The 19,906-nt window shown below is 38.1% G+C and overlaps 1 protein-coding gene across 1 annotated transcript in view; it reads left to right on the forward strand.

Annotated features, from left to right (window-relative positions):
- Positions 1-2,366: 2,366 nt before the first annotated feature.
- The window catches only part of FSD1L (fibronectin type III and SPRY domain containing 1-like), a 27,783-nt gene continuing 10,243 nt past the window's right edge, over positions 2,367-19,906 (forward strand). The window contains exons 1-9 of the mRNA XM_010287994.1: positions 2,367-2,381; positions 4,067-4,162; positions 5,111-5,242; positions 8,609-8,710; positions 11,219-11,241; positions 13,621-13,742; positions 17,758-17,967; positions 18,307-18,405; positions 19,088-19,214. Coding sequence (XP_010286296.1) covers positions 2,367-2,381; positions 4,067-4,162; positions 5,111-5,242; positions 8,609-8,710; positions 11,219-11,241; positions 13,621-13,742; positions 17,758-17,967; positions 18,307-18,405; positions 19,088-19,214 — 926 coding nt within the window. The remainder of the gene's footprint in view (positions 2,382-4,066; positions 4,163-5,110; positions 5,243-8,608; positions 8,711-11,218; positions 11,242-13,620; positions 13,743-17,757; positions 17,968-18,306; positions 18,406-19,087; positions 19,215-19,906) is intronic.

Here is a 19,906-nt window from a genome sequence, read left to right on the forward strand (position 1 = left end):
CGGGACGGCCACCGAGCGGGGCTTTTCCATGTCTGCTTGCTTCCGGTGCTGGCCTTACCGCTGCAATTGCGACATCTTAATGTAGCCCGGCTCTGGTGTAGAGCTCTTTTCACACTGTGTATTCCTGTCATAAGTGATTATGGTGTGTACATGGGCCCTTCTGTTTCCTATTGATGTAAGCCTGTGTTGCAGGGAACTAATTAATAAAAGCGTGGTTTGTTTGTCCCCGCCCGCCGCCCATGGTTGCTGCCCTGCAATTCCCTCCTTCCCTTACTTGCCATCTGCCCACTCAGAGAAATCAAAGGCTAGTCTTTCTAAAAATTACACTCTATGCAAAAAGTTCTGACTCAGCCTTTTGGCTTTCAGTCTAGCAGTCCAAAGGGGCTTCTGGTACTGTCTCTGTGAAGCCTGTGCTTTCCTTAGCTTGGAAACTGGTTTGTGAGGAGAGTCTGGATGTTATTTGAAATTTACAGGTCATAGATGTTTGCTATTTTAGTTAAGTGTTTGTGCACTGTCACTTTGTACTCCTCTATGCTTTGCAAGGAAATGCCAAAAAAGTGTGCTTCTGGTAGATGCTATGTGAATTTGAGTCTGTCTGCCTATGCCTGCTTTATGTGAGATTAGTCTTTCAGAGGAGGAGTAAATAAGGGTTGCAACTGTTGTGCGTGCCCTAGGTGGATGTTCCTGAGTGGCATCATTGATCATACTTGAATTTCAGTGCTCCTCAGAGGTTCTGTATACAGTAGTAAAATTGCATATCATATTTTATGATACTTTGTTAATTTGCTATTGTCACCAGTCTTGTCTTAAGTACTCCTTCAAACTCTGGCAACTTCCTGTGGACAAGTGCAGAAGATTAAATTAAAGGAGGCTAAGTAAGTATGTCGTCTTGTTTGAAATTCAATCTGCACATAAAGGTTAGTATGACACAGGATTTTGTCCTAGGCCTGAGGCTGCTTCAGAAACTCCGTTCTGCATCCAGTCATGTCATAAGACTTAAGTATGATCTTGAGCAAGTGGGTAACTTTCTTCTTAAACAGAGCAGGTGTAATTGTTTAATTTCTTGAAGTTTACTCTTTAACTTTTATGGGGTGCCCATCTGCTTCAACAGGTGCTATGTGATGTTAGTTACTAGCTATTCAAAGAAGGGTATATTGTCTGCTTTTACACTCCTGGCATGGTTGCAAGCCACCACATGGAGGGCTTCCTATCCTTTTTCATATCCTTCTATGTTTTTCATCCTTTGTGGACCCACACTGTTGCTTTATGAGTGCCATACACTCTTTGCAGAAAAAAAATGCATTAGATCAGAGTATAAGAATAGGACATAAAAGTGAAGAGTGGTACGAAGCTCACTGATAGCAGCAAAAATTACTTCTGTAATAAACATGCCATAGTGTTTTGAAAATGAATTTGAAACTGACCTCACAACACATGTGAGCCAGAGAGAAAACTAAAAGAAAATTATTTGTAATAGGATTCTACAAAATACTACATCCATCAGTGGGCAACAGATATAAATTTCCTTCAGTGTAGAAATATCAAGAAGCCTTCCTGAGCTTGGTGGTGTTGTAATTCTTTTATGAAGTAACTTAGCCTCAAGTTACCAAAGCCTCAACTTTGGTAATTTTTCCAGCACCCTTTTTGTTACATGTAATTGTAGCGATTTCTCAGAAATTCACGTTAAAGGAAGAAATGTCAACAGTGCAGTGTTTTGAATTTGGCATGTCTCTTGGTATGTTTGGAGGAAAATCTGTTTATTATGTATTAGTGATTAGAAAATTACATTAGAAAGAAGTATATGTTAGTGATTCCTAAAAGCTGGCTTTCTGTCCTGATGTCTTGTGCGTTGGTGTCTAAGAAAAAATTCTGTCTACTGCTGGTGGATATTTTTAGGCATCTTGCATCTGCATTTGTAGAATGCATCTAAACTTGTTCAGGTTTGACCAAACCTGGCAGAATTTCTGTTTGGAGAAATTGGTAGCTTGCTTAGAAAGAGCCCTACTGATCCCTGTTTGACCAGTTGACTTTAACTTGAGGTGTATTGGAAATCCTTGTTTGACAGCTATCTTCCAGTTGCTGCCATGTATTTGGCTGTGTAAAGGCTTTCTAAGCATTCCTCACATGTAGGTCTTTCCCTTTAAACGCATGTAGCTATAAAAACAAAAAAACATTGTTCAGTACTATGTACAAGAAGCCTAATTTTTTTTTTTTCCATGTGGTGCAACAGAGTAAGCCTTAAAGTCCTAGCTAAAGAGGATTGGGAGTTTTCTTGTTCATGCAAATTGACAGTTATGTTTATAGGATCTAAGGCTTAACTGTGGGCTGTCTGACATGCAAAAACAATTGCCTCTGGTCAGTAGCGAATGCAGAAGCAGCTGGTTGGACAATGGTGTTTCATCTGCTGTTCTAATGTGTACAATATTGTCTTTAAAACTGTTTAGTTTTAACTAGACAATGAAAAGATTCTGTAGTGAAGTTATCAAGATTTGCTATACCCTGTGTTTCTGAAAGAAGCCAATCTGGTCTTGTTTATCTTCCTCCTAATTTCAGTCATTGCTAGCTGGTCCATTATATCTTTGTGTAACACCATCACACCACCTGTGGTAAAAGATGTAAAATTTCACTTTCCTCTGCGGGTGGTCTAACTTTGTAAGCATGGCGCTGTGCCAAAAGGCAATGGGCTGGAGTACCAATAAATACATCACTGCAGATTCGTTGAAAACTGCTGAGGAAGGGGTCAGAAGAAACAGGTATGAGCATGGCTTAGGACTAGTGGAGAGATTCCTTACATGGGACGTAGTGTCGAGGTTCGCTGTGGACGTTGTGAAAGAATAAAATATTTTTCTTGCTTTTTAGCAAACAAATGTGATATAAGTAGTAAATGATTATTAAGACATTGCTTATGGGAGAGACCTCTGCAACATCTTGTTGGTGGTCTGGCTCTTTTTAAGGTGTGCTTATTAGCTCCCCTTATCTCGATTTCTTAGGTGTTGCCAAGTAACAATGTTAAGCTGAGCAACTTGAAACTCATGAGTCCAACTGCTTAATAAGGTCTTAATCGTAATTAAGACAAGTTTTATTTATTTTTTTTTTAGAGAGGCAAATCTAGCATTTTGGAGTCAGATTGATTTCTAGAACTTGTTATCAACCAGCCTGAATTAAATAACAGAAAATTCTTAGTTACCTCTTCACCTTGTCCTTTATTTTTGCTTACATGTGCCAAAATGCTCTGAGCTTTAATTATACAGCTTCACGTAGTCCTAACCACCAAGCATTGATGTGTTTTTTGTCAAGTTCTTAGAATGTGACTGACTACCCAACAAAATTAGACTTGGTAGTCATATTTAATTTAAAAATGCATTTTCAGTATGTGTTTTGTAAGCTGAATATACTGCTTTTTAATATCTTGAGTAGCATACCACAGAAATAACCTTGATTCTCTTTCTTAGCTATTAGTAAGCTTTCCTCTTTGAGGTCACTTTTGATTGGAATATATAAATTATTCACCAAAATATTTTGCAACTTGTAGAACAAGTTTACAAATCACTGTTACAGATTTATTGTGTATATAGAATTAAATTGTCAGTTTAGTTATTTAACACCAGCTTCTTGTGACAATACAAAATGCTAATTTTTCTCTGGGTTAACTTCTACCAGCTTTTTCTTTCTTTATTGGTTGTCTATTCAGTTGTGCAAGCGCTAGCTTTCTTATCTGGAGAAGCTGTATATGGCGGAGTGTGGTGCCAGTAGGCAGTCTGGTTTAAATGACTTGGAAGCTGCAGTAACAGCTGGGTAGCAAAAGATGTGACACAGTGGTGTATCATAAAACAGATTCTTTATTTCTCTTACACTAATAACTGGAGATCTTTAGTTTGGTGGAATGCTTCTTAGACCTTTGTTACTCTTTTCTAACAAAATGTATTTCCTGATCCCATCAGAATAAGAGCTGAACTTACCATAACTGCAATGTGTATGATGAATTTCCATATATGTTGAAATGGTGATGAGGTAAAAGAACCTTGTAATTTTTTTAAACTTCTCTCACTTGTTTTTGTGATTCTAGGAGACTCTGCAAAGGATTGTCTCTACTCTAGCCCACAAAAATGATGAAATTCACAACTTCATTGACATGCTGAACCATACAATAAAAAATGTGCAGGTATATATGTTAAGGATCCTAGATTGTAGATGAGAGGGGAGCAACTTCCCAGTTTTGTCAGTTTCAAACTGTTTGGGTAGTGTGTAATGGATGGGCTATAAGAATCAAGTTTAAAAACCTATCTTCATGTTGGAACCAGATAAAAAGTAAAATGTTTTTCTAAGTCTCTCTCTGGTTGGAAGGTATGGTGGGTTTGCTTTTCATGTGAAAAGCTATTGTAGGATTTGATTTGTGTGGAAGAGAGAATCTGGATTTTGATGCAGGATCTTAAATTCCTGTTAGTAGGAAGTAGTCTATCTTTTTAGACTTCTAGTCTGTTTGGCAGACTGAAAAATGAGACCATCCTGATACTGGAGAGAAAATTCTTTGCTCTTTCTTTTTTCTGTAGTTGCAAATTGTTGGGCTTAACTTAAAAGTTAGACTTAACTTTCAGAGCATCTACACTAGGATGAGGTTTAGGTTCCTTTAGCCTATCAATAAGCTGTAAGGTGTTTGTTTCATGTTGAAGCTGAGCCAAGTTAACTGTAGAAATGGACGTAATCCATCAGATCTTTAAGCTGGCTTCTGGAGTGCAGTTTTTAGTATCAAATGAAACCATTTTATACGGAACTGGGTAACCACCTCTTTAAAAACATCTAGCGATCCATGTGTAATTGAGAGAGGGAAATTAAGGCCTTTTGGCATGGAACAAAGTTACCAAGCATGTTGGTTCTGTGCAAGTTTGAGTATCATGGAATTTGCACGGATTTCAGTCTTCAATGTCCTGATGTAAAGTCTGCTTAGAAGGTGTCCATCATTCCTAATGTTTTTTCCTTTTGGTAAGGTGAGGAGCTGTTGCAAGGTATCTAGTCACGGCAAAGCATGTGTGGGCAAACGATGTGACTTTCAGTCTAAAAGACTAGTCTACATTGTTTCTACAAATTGCATCAGTTTCAATTCTCTTCTCAGGTAAATTCTTCTAATGCGATCAGCGAGTTGGATGAAGAATTTGATGGTCTGTATTCCATACTGGATGAGATGAAGGGGAGCATGGCCAACACTATTCAGCAAGAAGAGGCTCGTAAAATTCAAGCTCTGCAGGTATCTCTGTAACTACATCTGTAAATTTTTGCAGCTGTTAGCAGCAGTTTTAAACTGCTAGTTTAAATCTCAAGATTTTGGTAGTGTTGCAAGAAACGCAGTAAGTGTAAGGTAAAAGTTTTCTTTGATATAAATACATCTCTGATCCCTTCTAGGTTGCTTCATGGTCTCTAGCATGTTTATGTTCTCAATGTTGTTATGTAGAAAGGAAGTAACCTGTGGAGCTTACAGATGGAGAGTGGCTGTACAGGGGCAGGACTTAGCTATCTTTATTACCTTCAAACTAATGAACAGCTTCTGAACTGAAATGGATTTCTTTCTCCAGTTTGGAATATGTGTGAACATGTAGGCATGCCTAAGTGATTTGCTCAGGCTTGAACTTAGTTAAGAATCATGCCACACATCTTGAGCACAGAGGCTGTCTTATTGCTAGAACTGGGCATTGTCCACTTGTTAACATCAAGCAAATTGTATATGCAGACAGGAATACATATGGGAATTGCTTGGGATCAGGTTACACTGGTGCCTGCTACTAAACCTGCTATGTGAACTTCAACAGCTTGTAGTTGTATAATTTCATTCAGCAGAATCTTTCTGATGGGTTTCAGAGAAACTGAAACAAAAATGTAAGTTTCTGAAACCTGTATGTATAAAGTCCATGTTTTTTCCAGTAGCATGTAGCAAGTTGGCTCTAGCTTTCAGAAAGTCTAGTTGCATGGTGCCAAAGCACAGTTACATCTCTTAAGCAGAAGCTGTTTCTCCAGCTTTTTTCTTTAAATGATTCTCTTTGCAGCATTCTTCCATCTAGTTCTTTTTGCTTATGCAAAGCAATAAGGAAGATGTTCCTGGAAAATTTCACCTTCTTGTGTCTAGTCAGTTTCAAGAAGTTCTAGGAGTGGTTTCCTGAAACAAATTCCACAGGCTTCCTTATAATGTCTGTTTTATGTTCATACTTAGAGGCTGGGTGTAAAAGATTCCAGAACTTCTGAGTGCACAATTTAAGTGCTTAAGTGCACTTTTCCACCTCAAATTTCATCTTTCTCCCCATACGTCTACTTATAGTCCTTCTGAAGTTTCTTCAACGGACAGGTCTACCCACACCCAGGGACACTTAGGACTTAAATGCTTAAAGCATAAGTGCTTCTCAATGAACAGCTCACAGGAGAAATTCAACTGTGGCATGTGTCAATTATTCTACCTTCTAGTGAAGAAAAGCTTCACTAATCTTGCAAGAAATGATTGTGGAACTGAAACCTGTTTTGCTAGTTCTTCAAATGTCAGTTTGACTTTACCATTGAAATTTTCTGTTAATTTTGTTAATATGTGTTAATTTTCTGCTAGCTAATCTAATTTGATCAAGCTTAGGTGTGGTTGAACCAAGTTCTTTGGAAAGCTTGTCAGTGTGGTACAGCTGTATCAAGTATTGCTGCCCAGTACATGTGTTGAACAGCTGAGCTGCTGCTTAGTCAGAAGAGGACGCAGACAAGTGGAATGTTATGGATCACTGACACAGTTGTTAAGTGTCCTGCTTGTCTTTCAGCTGAGGTTGTTCTCTTAACTACAGGCCCAAAGGACATTCTTTTTACTTGATGACAAACCAAGCTTCCTCTGTAACTGAGGCACCGCAAGAGTGCTTTTCCCAACAGTCAGTCTACCAAACCAAACTAACAGATGAAAGCTGCTGCATTGAATGTACTAATCCAAGCCATTATCTTTCACTGGAACTGCAAATTAACTTTGTAAGAGGAAGGAACTTCAGTGAGGTCTAAGCATCCTGTTTAAAGGAGTGGACTTGCTGAATTTATTGTCCTCTTAAACTGCTTGTGCTGTTTAGTAGTCTAGTCTTCACTACTAGTCTTCTGTAGTTGACAAGATGTTCTTGTTGAGAATAAGCTGTCACTTAAAATACTGGGACTACATAGTGGTGAAAGAGGGTGTGGAATAAATATTTAGACTGATCCATCCCAAATAATTTCCTTGGAAGTTAAGGCTGAAAATTAGAAATTCTCTGTAAACACTTGCTTTGAAAATACATTGCTTTATTTTGGGGCACTGTATTTTAATGACACTAAAGTATTTATTTTTAACTCCCAAATTGAGATGCATCTCAGTAATGGAAGCATTCAGTTACTGTGTCATTTCTGCAAAGCTGTTTGAAAGTGCCTCTGGCATTTGCTTCTCTCTTTCGAGGTGTTTGCCTGGGCCATTTTGGCAGTATCATGGTATAGCTGAGTTTGTCAGCATTGGATATCCTCCAAAGAGGAGAGCAACTGTATTAGATGAATGACAACTTGTGTTAATGGCATGCTTCAGAAGTTATCTGGAAACTGTGTATAGACTTCTAGCTGTTGGATTGTTTCCTTGCTGCTATTTTATCCTTGAACAGTAAATCTGAGGGGCATCTGGCAGCTGGCCCAGGTCAACTCACCACGCCTGCCAAAACTAGTTACACTTCTGAAGTGCTTGAGACCAGTCTGTTCTTGAAGTTGATGCAGCTGTTGGTTGCTTATAAGATGGTGACTACTTCAGAGTAAGCTGTGTTTCCTGAAGTGTTTTAAAGAAAAAGAATTACTTGCTGTTGTCTTTTTCTGAGATATTACAGTATCACGAGTAGAAAAACAGCTGTAGGTTGAATGATGATGCGAAAGATGCTGGCACATTTAAAATGCACATCTTGTTTAACCTACAGTATGTTTAGGATCCTGCAGTGTATTAAAAACTAATCTTTTTTAGGGATATACCTATAGTATGTAATACTGGAAATTCTCTGTGGACTCTTTTATATGCTGGGAATGGTAGTTTACTAATGATAGTTTTAAATAATCCTGAAAGAAATTTATTTTCTGCCCTTCTTCCTCTGTTCCCCTTCCTCTACTGTGCCCATTTGGGCAATATTGATTTTCAGGATCGTCTTGTGACAATTCTAGAGATAGTTGAGGATAAAATCATTGCCTTTTTCAAGGCTACTGCTACATTAAACATTATCAGTTCATTGATGAAGTGCAGTTCTGTAAACAGAAATTGTAGTGCACAGAGATATAAGCATTTCTTTGTTTCTGAAATCCTGCTGTTGGGTGAAACATGCCTGAAAATGAAATCTGGCTTTTAAATCAGACTTCAGCACCTATCCAACATTTTCCCCTTTGGATTTCCCCTTACAGGATGTGCCATGTGTCACTTTGCACTTGTCAAGCATAGTGAAGTTATAGTTAATATGATGTGTCAGAGGTAATAGTCTTGATTAGATAAGGCAATAAGTTGTTACAAATGCATAGCAAAGCCATGTAGTTCTAGTACTGACAGCTTATAAACCACTTTTTTAATATGAATACATCAAATGATTCTTACTTTCTGTTTTTGCTTCAGGACCAGCTTAGCCAGTGTAGTAATGCCCTGGAGAGTTCTGAAGAGCTGCTGGAACTTGCTGCGCAGTCACTGGACATAAAGGACCCTGTGGAATTCTTAAAGGTAGAAAACATTGAATGGATGTCTATAAGGCAGGTGTTGGTATTTGTCTCAGTTTGCAATATTCTTTGCATTATTGTACTGGACCCTGCAAACTTACCAGGAATACTGAGAATAAGGATGGAGAGGCATAAAAAGATACAGTTAATGCTTTCAGGGGGCCAAGTCAAGCACTATATAGTCTTGAATTTTTATGCAGTCTCTAATAAATATTTTTTCTTACTTAGTGTGAGGGGGGGAGGGAAAGGAACGCCTTCTGCTGGACAACTGTAAGTGTTAAGCAAACTTGCACTCATGCTAGTAGGCCTAAGTAATGTACACGACAGTAAGCAAACCCAGAAAGTGAGGGTGAAATAAATCTCTGTAAAACTGAACCAAGACTTACAAAATGTGTGATGGCCAATACTCAGAGCTGTGGCAAGTGACTTGTCAGTTGCCCAGGACTGTTATGTGACACTTACAGAGAGTCTCTGTATTCTAGCTGCAGCCATTAGTGGACAACAAGATGTTTGTTTTGCAGAACTTCATGCAAGCTGTGGATCTTTAATGCGCAGTCCTGAACTCTATAGCTGTCCTGAAATATCTTATGAAACTGAATTTGGGGCAACTCTTCCTCTATTCCCCAAAACCTAATGCATTTGTATACTGTGTAGGCAAGAGCCTGATTTGGGCCTCATATTGTGCTTCCAGTACAAATAATGGGTACTTTACCACAGTAGACTTGTAAATAAGGCAACATGTATCTAACAAAGAATATAGTTACAAATTAATAAAACAGTTCTACTGTACTGACTCAGTACACTAGGCTTGCTATAATAATCCTCGCATTAGTAGTGGGGTCAGCCAAGCCAAATCCAAGACCCAATTACTTTTGCCTTTCTGCATTTTAACAGGAACAAGGACACAAATTGTTCTAAAAGAGCGGGCAGAAAAGCTGTTTTACTGTGTCAATTGTACCTTTTTGGCAACATGTTGTGCACTGTCATGCTTTCTGAGTGTCAGCTTTGATTTATTTGCCTTGAAGAGTGACAATTCCTAAACTGAATATTTTTCTTAGCACTTCAGTTTGAGTTGTCCTTTCTGTCATGTCATAGTGATGTGTAAAAATTAAGTTAGCTCTTGAACACTATACAGAATATAGCTTTGAATTTTATGTAAGTTGTTTCTTTTCAAATACCTCTAATGTTTTTTTCAATCAAATACACTAAGGAAAGTTATTTAAGTGTTTGCTGGGGGGAAAATCTCTTTAAATTTGGAGTCTGAGGCTTAAGATGCTGAAATGCAATTCAATGAACTCTTAATATCTAGGATTTGAAACTTGTATTACACTAGCTTGCACTTGTAAATGTGCCTTTGAATACGGCATTTTAAGGTAATATTGCCTTGGCTATCAACTAGCTACATCTACTGCTCTGCTAATAGGAATACCCAGTGTTCCTGAAAGGACAGCTTCAGGCCTTAATCTCTTCTGTTGGCACAAATTTTCTTTGGATCATCTAGTGAATCAGTTTGGGAGAAACTAGCATATGACTAAACTAAGATTTTTTTTTTTTTTTGTTCTTAAATTTTTGTTGGCTATATTCGCTGAATTGTCTTACCTGGAAGTCAAAAGAACATGAATTTCAGTACACAGGAGGGTTCAGTCGTTAGACAGGATGTGATTTGACACTGCTGGGCAGATCATCTGAGATGGGCTGATACCCTTCTTTGTCAGTACCATGGAAACAAACTAAATTCAAAGGTGTTAAGCCAGGACTGTCTTGCAGAAGACTGTTTGAGTCCTGGCTACAACATACTCCACAAAGTGCAGAGGTTATGAAGAAGGTTTTTGTTTCTAAGTAGCTCTGTTTTGTCTACAGCTATCACGTGGGAAAATCAGTCAGTAGTTCCTACAGTAATTCTGGTTTGAGGTAAAATAAAGCTACCTCTTAAGCTAAATTATTTCTCAACACTGTTTTTTCTGCTTCCGTTTTGGGGATGTAAAATTGGTTTTATAGCTGGGACAACTGTGGTTTTTTTTTTTTTAATTGAGTGTGGTTTGTATTTAATGAAAAATTTGGAAGTCCTCCAGTTTTGTTTGATTTTTAAACTGTGAAGCTACCTGATGTTTCTTGTCTCCTCTTTGGAAGGGACAATAGTTCAGCTGACTGGCAACTAGATCAAGCAGCAATGTTAACTCCACGCATGGATTCAACACATCTAACTAAGCCGTCACTACTTCAACAATAACATTTAGTCTTAGGTTTGCAGTTCCTCTTGGTGAAGGACAGGGATCTTTGTCTTTCCAAATGCCAGTTAATGTTTAACTTTGAAGTATGCCATCACCAGTTCTGCACCTGCTTCAGTGGTATCATTTAAATTCTGGGAAAAACTATGTATTAAACTAATTTTGATCTTCAAATCTGAGCAACACAGCTGACATTGTTCTCAACCTTCTTTCATCTTACCACCATTGATACTTGCATGGAAATACTAACTACTTTCTCTCTCTTCTCCCTGACACGCATCAAGGCTGCCAGACAGATCAATGATAGGTACAGTACAAAGTCAATTGCTTTTGTGTCTTTGAATTAATCTTATCCTTGAAAATGCATTTATTTTGAAAGGGTCATAGTCAGCTTAAATCAAATTAATTGACTTTTTCCTAAGTGTTTGTTGTGACATCACAACTTTTGGGACAACTAAAAATGTCTGTGCTTCTCATGTAGTGTTTTTCCTTGCTGACTGTGGGCCTTTCACACCTTAATAAAGAGAAAGATGTTTCTAATGCAGGGAAGTAGAGCTCTGCAGCAGCTATTACTATTTTAAGTATATATAAGCGTATCATTAATACAGTATATCATTATTAATAATAAAATTTATTTTATTAATACCTGATGGCTGAAGTTTAATGATGTTTCAAGCTGACTCTGTCCCTTTAAATTATGAGAAAACCTTGTTGTTTGGTTTTAAGTCCTTACAAGCTTTTGCTGGCTAATTTTCATTTTCAGTGCAAAAAATCTTGTCGTTGAAATATTTCTGGTGACATCACTCTGACTAAAGTCAGTGAAATCGCTATTTCTGATAGCTTTTCTTTGAACTGTGTCTTCAAACCATTGTTTATAAAGCAAAACTTTGCTGTTTCGAGATAAATACTAAGGCCATTTTTCTTCACTTGAAATAATATCTGTGTTCTGAGAGTCTGACCTTTGGTTCAGAAAACTTACTATGATGTGCATAATATTTTGAAAGACAGCTCACAGGGTGTTTCCAGCATATGTTGCTCTTACAGACCAAATAGGCTGACATTCAATTTGCAGGTTTTCAGGGAAGGGTCTGATTGCTTAAATTCTCTGAAGTTTAGTGTAAAATGAGTAATTGCTAGAGAAATTAATCGTTCCTTTTCCAAGGGTAAAGATTTAGTGTCCTTAGCAAATCAGAAGGATAGTGGCAGTGATAGGAATCTTAATACTTTGTAATAAGTGTTCTCTTACTCTTCTAGTTTCTTGAAATGCTGTGTGATCCAATCCTTTTGAACCAGTTGTGGCTGGTTCTCTAAGATCAGTGCCTAAACAGAAGTTAAAAAGCTGTCTGAAGCTGACTGCTCAGTGTTTTCTTACTGCTAATCAGAGGATTATTATTCCTTAAGGAGGGATTTACTCTACCTGTCTGTCTGAGCGATAGAATCTGCTAGGCAGCCCATACTGAATTTCAGAATGTCAACTCTGTCTTGGGAAATCAATTGACCTGTCTCTTTTACGATGTTCAGTTCAGTGTCATAATTGTCTTGTATCCCAAAACTGTAATGCATGACACTCTCGACATGCTTGTATCTTTAATATCCAACTTCATATTTCTTCTCCCCTTTTCACTACCTGAATTTTTGTTTTGTACCTGTAGTTAGCACACAATCTGTCTTACATACTAGTGAAGTACTTAATAGCTCACAGGAAGTGATGTTCTAGAGGTGCCACAGATCTGTGGGTGTAAATTGAATACAAGTGTTTGCAGTTGACTTTTGTGGTGTGTATATTACTTTCTAGTTAAGAATATCTTCTTTTTTTTTTTTTCAAAGCAGGGAGTTAGGACCTGTGTGCTGTCTGAATTGATGTTACTCAAATTCTGCTGTGTGGCCTGATGTCTTCAGAGTTACAGAGCTATAGATGAGACTTGTCCTCCTTTTTTTTTGGTGATGTAGTTGAAGGAGTACAGGAGTGTCTTAGGAGTATTCAGAATAAGGACTGAGCTAAGATTTCAGAAGTGGAAATGGGAGCTGTCCTTCAGTTTATGTTGTAAGAATGACCTGATACTTGCATGTTCTTGAAGCAATATGGTGTCTGCAACTTAAACATTTCTTTGTCCCCTAATGAAGAAATCAGAATATTCAGCTTGTTCCCTGCTATCTATAAATGCCTCCGAGAAATACTTAACACGTGAAAATGCACTTTGGAGGTAATGAGTGGATCTTGTTGAGCAAAAAAAGTCTTTGGATCTTTTTAGACTAAAGATTTAAGTTTCAAATTTTTAAGTATATAAAACAATATCCTGATTCTGCATTGCTCCAGATTTTTTATACTTCCTGATTTTGTGTAAAGTGATGTGAGTTTTTTCCCTTATCCAAGTTTTTTTTTTCTAATAAAAGAAGTTTTAAGATCATCTCTAGTCACTTCTAGCATCTCTTTGCCTAGCAGTATGGAACAACTGGAAGATCGCACCATATTCTCTTTGAGACAGTCACATTAGCAAAACATTCTGTTTTGGAGTCTGTACTAAATGGTACACAGTTATCTATTAGAAAAATGTTCTGGTCTCTGATCACTATTTTGGCTAACACTTTGACATTAACAATACAGATTAACTGGTTGCTGGTTTTGAAAATGGCTGTAGGACTTAATGCATAATACATTTTGCTAATGCTGCTTTCTTGACTTTAGAGTCACAATGGCTTCAGCGTTCCGCATCTCTCTGAAACCAAAGGTCAGTGATAGTATGACTCACTTGATGGTGGACTTCGCTCTGGAAAGGCGCATGCTCCAGGCTGTAAAGTTTTTGCCAGGTAAAAACTGTATGGAGTGAGTTTAACTTGTTACTACATGAATAACTTACTATATTTAAAACAAATAAACAAAACAAAAACACACCTCTTGCACCCTAATGAGCAAACTTTTCAGAGTACCTAAACTCATTCATTGGATGTTAAACTAAATATCTTGAGGGTAAAAAAGTTTTCTAGTTTTATTGTGTTAATTTCTATGTAATGTAGAATTTCAAAAAATAAAATTGATCTCAAGTGAGAATGAGTCTTCCAGACCATGTTTTTTCTTGAGTTGTCAGTTCCTCTGTACTTCCTGAAGTTTTCGTTGGTATCTTAAGACTGTACCTGCTAGCTTGATGTTTAGTGACACTCCAAAGTCCTTATTGTCTGCGGTAGTGTTATGCATGGAAATGTAAGCTAATATGTTGCTTACAAGAGTGATGATATGGTCTGAAATGCAAGAGCAGGGTAATCTACTAGGGCCATGATACTAACATAATACAAATTCTGTCTTGTTGTATCTGTTTGTTACTGTTTGAAAGTAAACTTAGGTGCAGTATTCCAGTATATATCTTTCATGTCTTTTTATTCATGTTGCTTTCCTATTTAAACCACTTTGCCCTTGACTGATACCAAGAATATGTTGACAAGAATACTGCTGGCAGGGATGTAAATTGTTTCATCCCTAGGTCACTACCCAAATCTGTTAAGGACTTGGCAGCATCAGTTTACATTTCTGCCCCTTTATCGTGTATGCCGTAGATACGGTATGTGGTAGCAGGTGTAGTAAATTACCAACATTATTCCTAGTGGTCAGCTAGCCTTGTCTAAGCAGAAATTAATCTTTTAGTCTTAGACTCTGTGTGGCAATTGTTGCTCCGTATTTCATAGATAAGGGCACAAAGTAGGCAAGCTGATCACAATGCACCTGTTTAACAGGAATGGGAGTGTAAAGATCTAACAGCAAGCAGGAACAAAGTCTTGTATCTAGATTATACATGCATTTGCCTTATCAAATACATAGGAATCTAAATTGTTTGGACATTTGATTTGTAAACAGGAAAATTAACTGTCTGGGTATCAATCTCGCTTTCTTCTATTGTCGTGACAAGCTATCAAATTACTTTGACACCAAATACTGATAGCTCGGACTGTTGCAGGCAAAATTGCAGTGAGCATTGATAGACCTTCATACATCAGGAAATACTAATTGTTATAGGAGTCACTTCCTAGTGCATATGGAATCCATTGTATAGCGTTAGTAAAAATCCTCAGGCTGCAAGCTGTGAACTTTCACCTAGATACCGATGAACCTATACTGAACTCTTACTTAGTTACATGAGGGAAGGCCCTGAAACCGGTGTAAATTAGAAAGATAAGATAGCCACATCAATCAGCAGAAGTTGCCTCCTCAAGGAAAGAAAAAGAACAGCTCGCCTGGAGACAGTGAAAGGATCCAGTGAGGAACAAAGAGACCCCAGACCCAAATACTCCAGTTGGACCAAACAGTCTCATGAGGGGAGGGGAACTTCACATTGTAAGTGTATAATTGCCCAGAGATTCTTTTGCTTGGGGTCCCTCTCTGGAGGTGCTCAGCTCAAACTGTTTTTCACTGCCGTACCACTTAATAAATTTGTCTGGTGCATGTCATGTCAGAGATTCTGCTTTGTGAAACCTGGGGTCAAGCCTGAGGGAAAAGGAAGCACCCAAGAGTGAGTGTGTGTGTGTGAGGAGTCAAAAGGGGCACCTGTTGGCACACTGGAGTGAAGTGTGGGAAGTTGAAAGCAGGTTTGGTGTTGTGGTAATGCAGGCATTTGAACACTGCTTGCCATAATTATGCTGAAGGCTTGATTACTCCAAACACGTGCTTTATCTGGTATCTTATACCATGACAAAAATAATTGGCTAAACTTACACATATAAGTTATGAAATAATTGTCCTCATCTTAATTTTGCTTTTGCCCAAGATCGGATCTTACTGATAATATTTTGAAATTATTGTTGGATGACTTTGAAATTTGATGGCAAATGGATGTGATTAATACTTGAGAATTTGTCATGGTTTAACCCTGGCAGGCAGCTAAGCACCACATAGCTGCTTGCTCACTCCCTGCTCCCACCATGGTAGGATGGGGAAGAGAATCAGAAGGGTAAAAGTGAGAAAACTTTTGATTTGAGATAGACAGTTTAATAGGTAAAGCAAAAGCTGTGTGCATAAGTGAATTCATTCACTACTTCCCATCAGCAGGTAGGTGTTCAGCCATCTCCAGCAAAGCAGGGCTCCATCGTACTTAATGGTTACTTGGGAAGGCAAAATATCCTAATTCTGTATGTCCCCTGTTGTTGTTCCTCCTCCCCTCCTGCTCCCCCCCTTCCCTCCTTCTTCCACTAGCTTTTATTGCTGAACATAAGGCCATATGGAATATCACTTTGGTCAGTTAGTGTCAGCTGTCCCAGCTGTGTCCTCTCCCAGCTTCTTGTGCACCTCCAGCCTGCTCACTGATGGGTGGTGTGAGAAGCAGAAAAAGCCTTGATGCTGTGTAGCAGTAACGAAACCCCTGTATTATCAAAACTGTTTTCATCACAAATCCAAAGCATAGCACTGTACAAGCTTCCATGAAGAAATGTAACTCTGTCCCAGCCAAAACCAGTACAGACTTGAATACTCTTGTTTTCAGTCTTCTCTGTGCTGCTTATTTGTTCTAAAGCATTTTAATCCTATACCACCCGTTTCTCTGTAATTCCTGGTTGGCATAAAATGCAGGGATTAGAGGGGTAAAAGGGTGTGTTTTGGTAGTGCTAAATTAAAAACTTTGAAGAGATTGTGAAGGAAAGGTGAGAAGTAGTGTGCATAAATCAAACTAGGCCTTCTGCTTCAAGTGGACCTGCTGTAGCTGGGAGGTGTTTGTATCTAGGTGGTAAAATTACACATCTCTGAATGACTCAACCATAATTCATGTGATACTGATTGTCATCTGTCATTGTGGAGGCGAATCATGGCTAACAGTCTGTTCAAGAAATAGTTGTTTCAGCTGCATAAAGGCAACCTGTATGTAATTAGGATTTGGGCACTGGGACATAGCTATATGGAACAACACAGTTAAGGGGTTGAGTGTTACGAAAATGGACGATTTTTGACAAAATCTGCAGGTTTCTTCCTGCCACAGATGCATCAGTATTGTACTTTTTGGATGTTCCTGCTAGATACATTGACTTGCAGGTCAATATCAGATCTATTTCAAGCTTTTGTGAATGCTGAAACAAAGGAAAAGCTTTTGCAGATCCTTCCTCCAAAAACTGCAGACAATAAAACATCCTTGCACTTCCTCCAGTAAAAGGCTTCCTCGAATGCTCTTTGGACACTATAAAGAGTATGTACATACTGTCTTTTGAAAAAAAGTTTTCTTGTGACTTAAGTGCTCTGATTTCATGGAAGTAGATTTCTATTGTGTGTAAACAAAACTTCTGTCTTTACTGAGTCTTAGGAATTCTTTCTCCTTCTTTCAAGACAAGGGATAAAAAGGAGTCTGCTGACTGCCTGGTGGAAACAGCTACACTGTTAGTTTTCTGTAGTGGTGGAAGTAAACTTAAGTGATACTATCTGAGGGCTGCAGCTGTACTTACCTTCCAAAGACTCAGAAATAAGTTTGCTTCTTAATGTTCTTCCTTTGTAGTGTTATTCTAACTGTAGGTTCATAATTTTAAGTCCACTTTATCCTAGCATGTCCTTCTTAGTGCTTCCAGAAGGGGATCAGCCCAACTTACTGACAAAACTAACATCTGGAAAACGAGATGCAAATGTTCACATTTGCATCAAAAGATCTAGAGAGCTAATGCGAATTTATAATTTTGTAAAATGCATGTTAAGTGATATGCCTTGTCTTCTATTGTGCTTTGCTAATGGAATAGATCCTCTAAAAGGAATGAGTGTTACTGGGCCAAGGGCAACTTCTGAAATCTATAAATCCAAGGAGAACAAATTAATGTTCGGTCCAATCTATTTTTTAAACTGATCTGTATATTTGTTTTTCTGCAGTCCCTAAAGCCCCAGAGATAGATCTAGCAGCATGTCTGGTTGCTGATAACTGTGTAACAGTATCATGGAGAATGCCTGAAGAAGACAGTAGAATTGATCATTTTGTACTGGAGTATAGGAAAACCAACTTTGATGGGCTTCCTCGAGTAAAAGATGAACAGCGTTGGGAACTAATAGACTATATTAAAGCTACTGAATATACGTTATCAGGTAAAGTTTTTTTTTATACTTCAAAACCAAGAATATTGATACGAACTCTTTATGTGTGGAAGTTTTGCAAAACACACATTTTCCTGCATGTAATGAAGTTTCCATTGTTTCACATTAGTCTTAGGTGCTTTGTACGTAATGGCTCTACCTTTTATTTTGAATTTGAAGTTTTGTAAAAAAAAAAAAAAGAAAACGTATTAAATGATGATCACACTGATATTTAAGCTTGTTTTTTGTAGAACGAGACAAATGGAAGACAGCTACATGGAGTAGATCTTAGTCTTGTAAAAATTATCAGAAATTAATAGCAATTCAAGTTTTTAAACATTGACTTTTTAGGTCTGAAATTTGACACAAAATACATGAACCTTAGAGTACAAGCTTGCAACAAAGCTGTGGCAGGGGAATACTCCGATCCTGTGACTCTGGAAACCAAAGGTAAAACTTGAAAGCCTCTAAACTTAGATGTAGTGTAAACCCGGCACTTAAAAGTTCATATGTGAAGGCAGAACAGCACATTAAGTCTGCTTCTGCATGAGCACTGCTGTCCAAAGTGAAAAAGAAGACAACCATTTTTGTAAACAATTTATTGGCACAAAGCTGTCCTTCTACCATTCAGACACTAAAAATGAGGTAGTGATGTTAACTTTCTGCAACAGAGCTTGACATTGAGTATTTTGAACTGTGGATTGACAGTATTATGTGCTGCTACATCATGTCAACATATAGCAAACGATGATGAACATTGTGGCTGAGCATCGGTAGGACTCTTAGGGCATCTAAACATTAGTTGGTGTAGTTGACTGGTTATTGGTACTTAGCATGTGACAGGTAATAGCTTTTGGTAAACAGAAGGTGCTGAAAAGGATTTTTTGACTTTTATTCTAATCACTGTCAATATTAAAAATACGCGGCTCCAAATTGCTAAAGTTATTAAGACATCATGTTAGAAATAGGTTTGTCTGAGGATGGTGGCTTCCTAACTAAAAAGCTGATGTTTCTATTAAATTGAATAGTGCTCTACTACAATTTTACTACTGCTTCTATAATTTTCTATGAATAGCCACTGTTGGGAGAGAGCATTATATCATTTCACTATTTTGCATTTTGTCTTGACCAGCATTTGTGTTCAGTTTGGACAGTACTTCATCTCACCTGAACTTGAAAGTTGAAGATACCTATGTTGAATGGGATGCTACTGGAGGCAAAGGCCAAGAAAAAATAAAAGGGAAGGAAAATAAAAGCAGGTAAGAACTCTGTTTTGTAAATGTTGATGTTGTCTGCATGTCTTATCTGGCATTTTAAGGGAAGCGGGCAGGGAGGAATCAAAGCATTTGAGTAGGACAAAGTGGGACACCAAAGGAATTTTCATTCAGAAATCTTTCTCTGGAAAAAAATTTAATTTTTTTATTTCCCTTCCCCTGTCACACGGATGTGGAGGCTACTTATGGAAGCCATTAGAAATGTGTCTTAATCATTAAATAGGAAATGATTATTTTAAAAATACATTTGTTAGTATATCATTCAAGGTACTGAAACAACTTGTAGATGTGGTGGGTTGACCTTGGCTAGCCACCAGGTGCCCACCAAGCTGCTCTATTGCTTCCCCTCCTCACATGGACTGTGGGAGTGAAAATATGACGAAAGGTTCGTGGGTTGAGATAAGGACAGGGAGAGATCACTCCACAGTTACCGTCACAGGGCAAAACAGACTCAAGTTGGGGAAATTTTAAATTATTTTATTGCCAATCAAAAGTTAGAGTAGGATAATAAGAAATAAGAACAAGTCTTAAAATACCGTTGCCCCGCCCCTCCTTCTTCCCAGGCCCCACTTCGGTCTCCCGACTTCTTTACCTCCTCCCCTCGAGCAGCGCAGTGGGTCAGGGAATGGAGATTGCAGTGAGTTCATCATGCATTGTCACTGCTGTTCCTTCCTCCT

The sequence above is a fragment of the Phaethon lepturus genome, unplaced genomic scaffold (genome assembly GCF_000687285.1).
Source record: "Phaethon lepturus isolate BGI_N335 unplaced genomic scaffold, ASM68728v1 scaffold15620, whole genome shotgun sequence".
In the NCBI taxonomy this organism is placed as follows: domain Eukaryota; kingdom Metazoa; phylum Chordata; class Aves; order Phaethontiformes; family Phaethontidae; genus Phaethon; species Phaethon lepturus.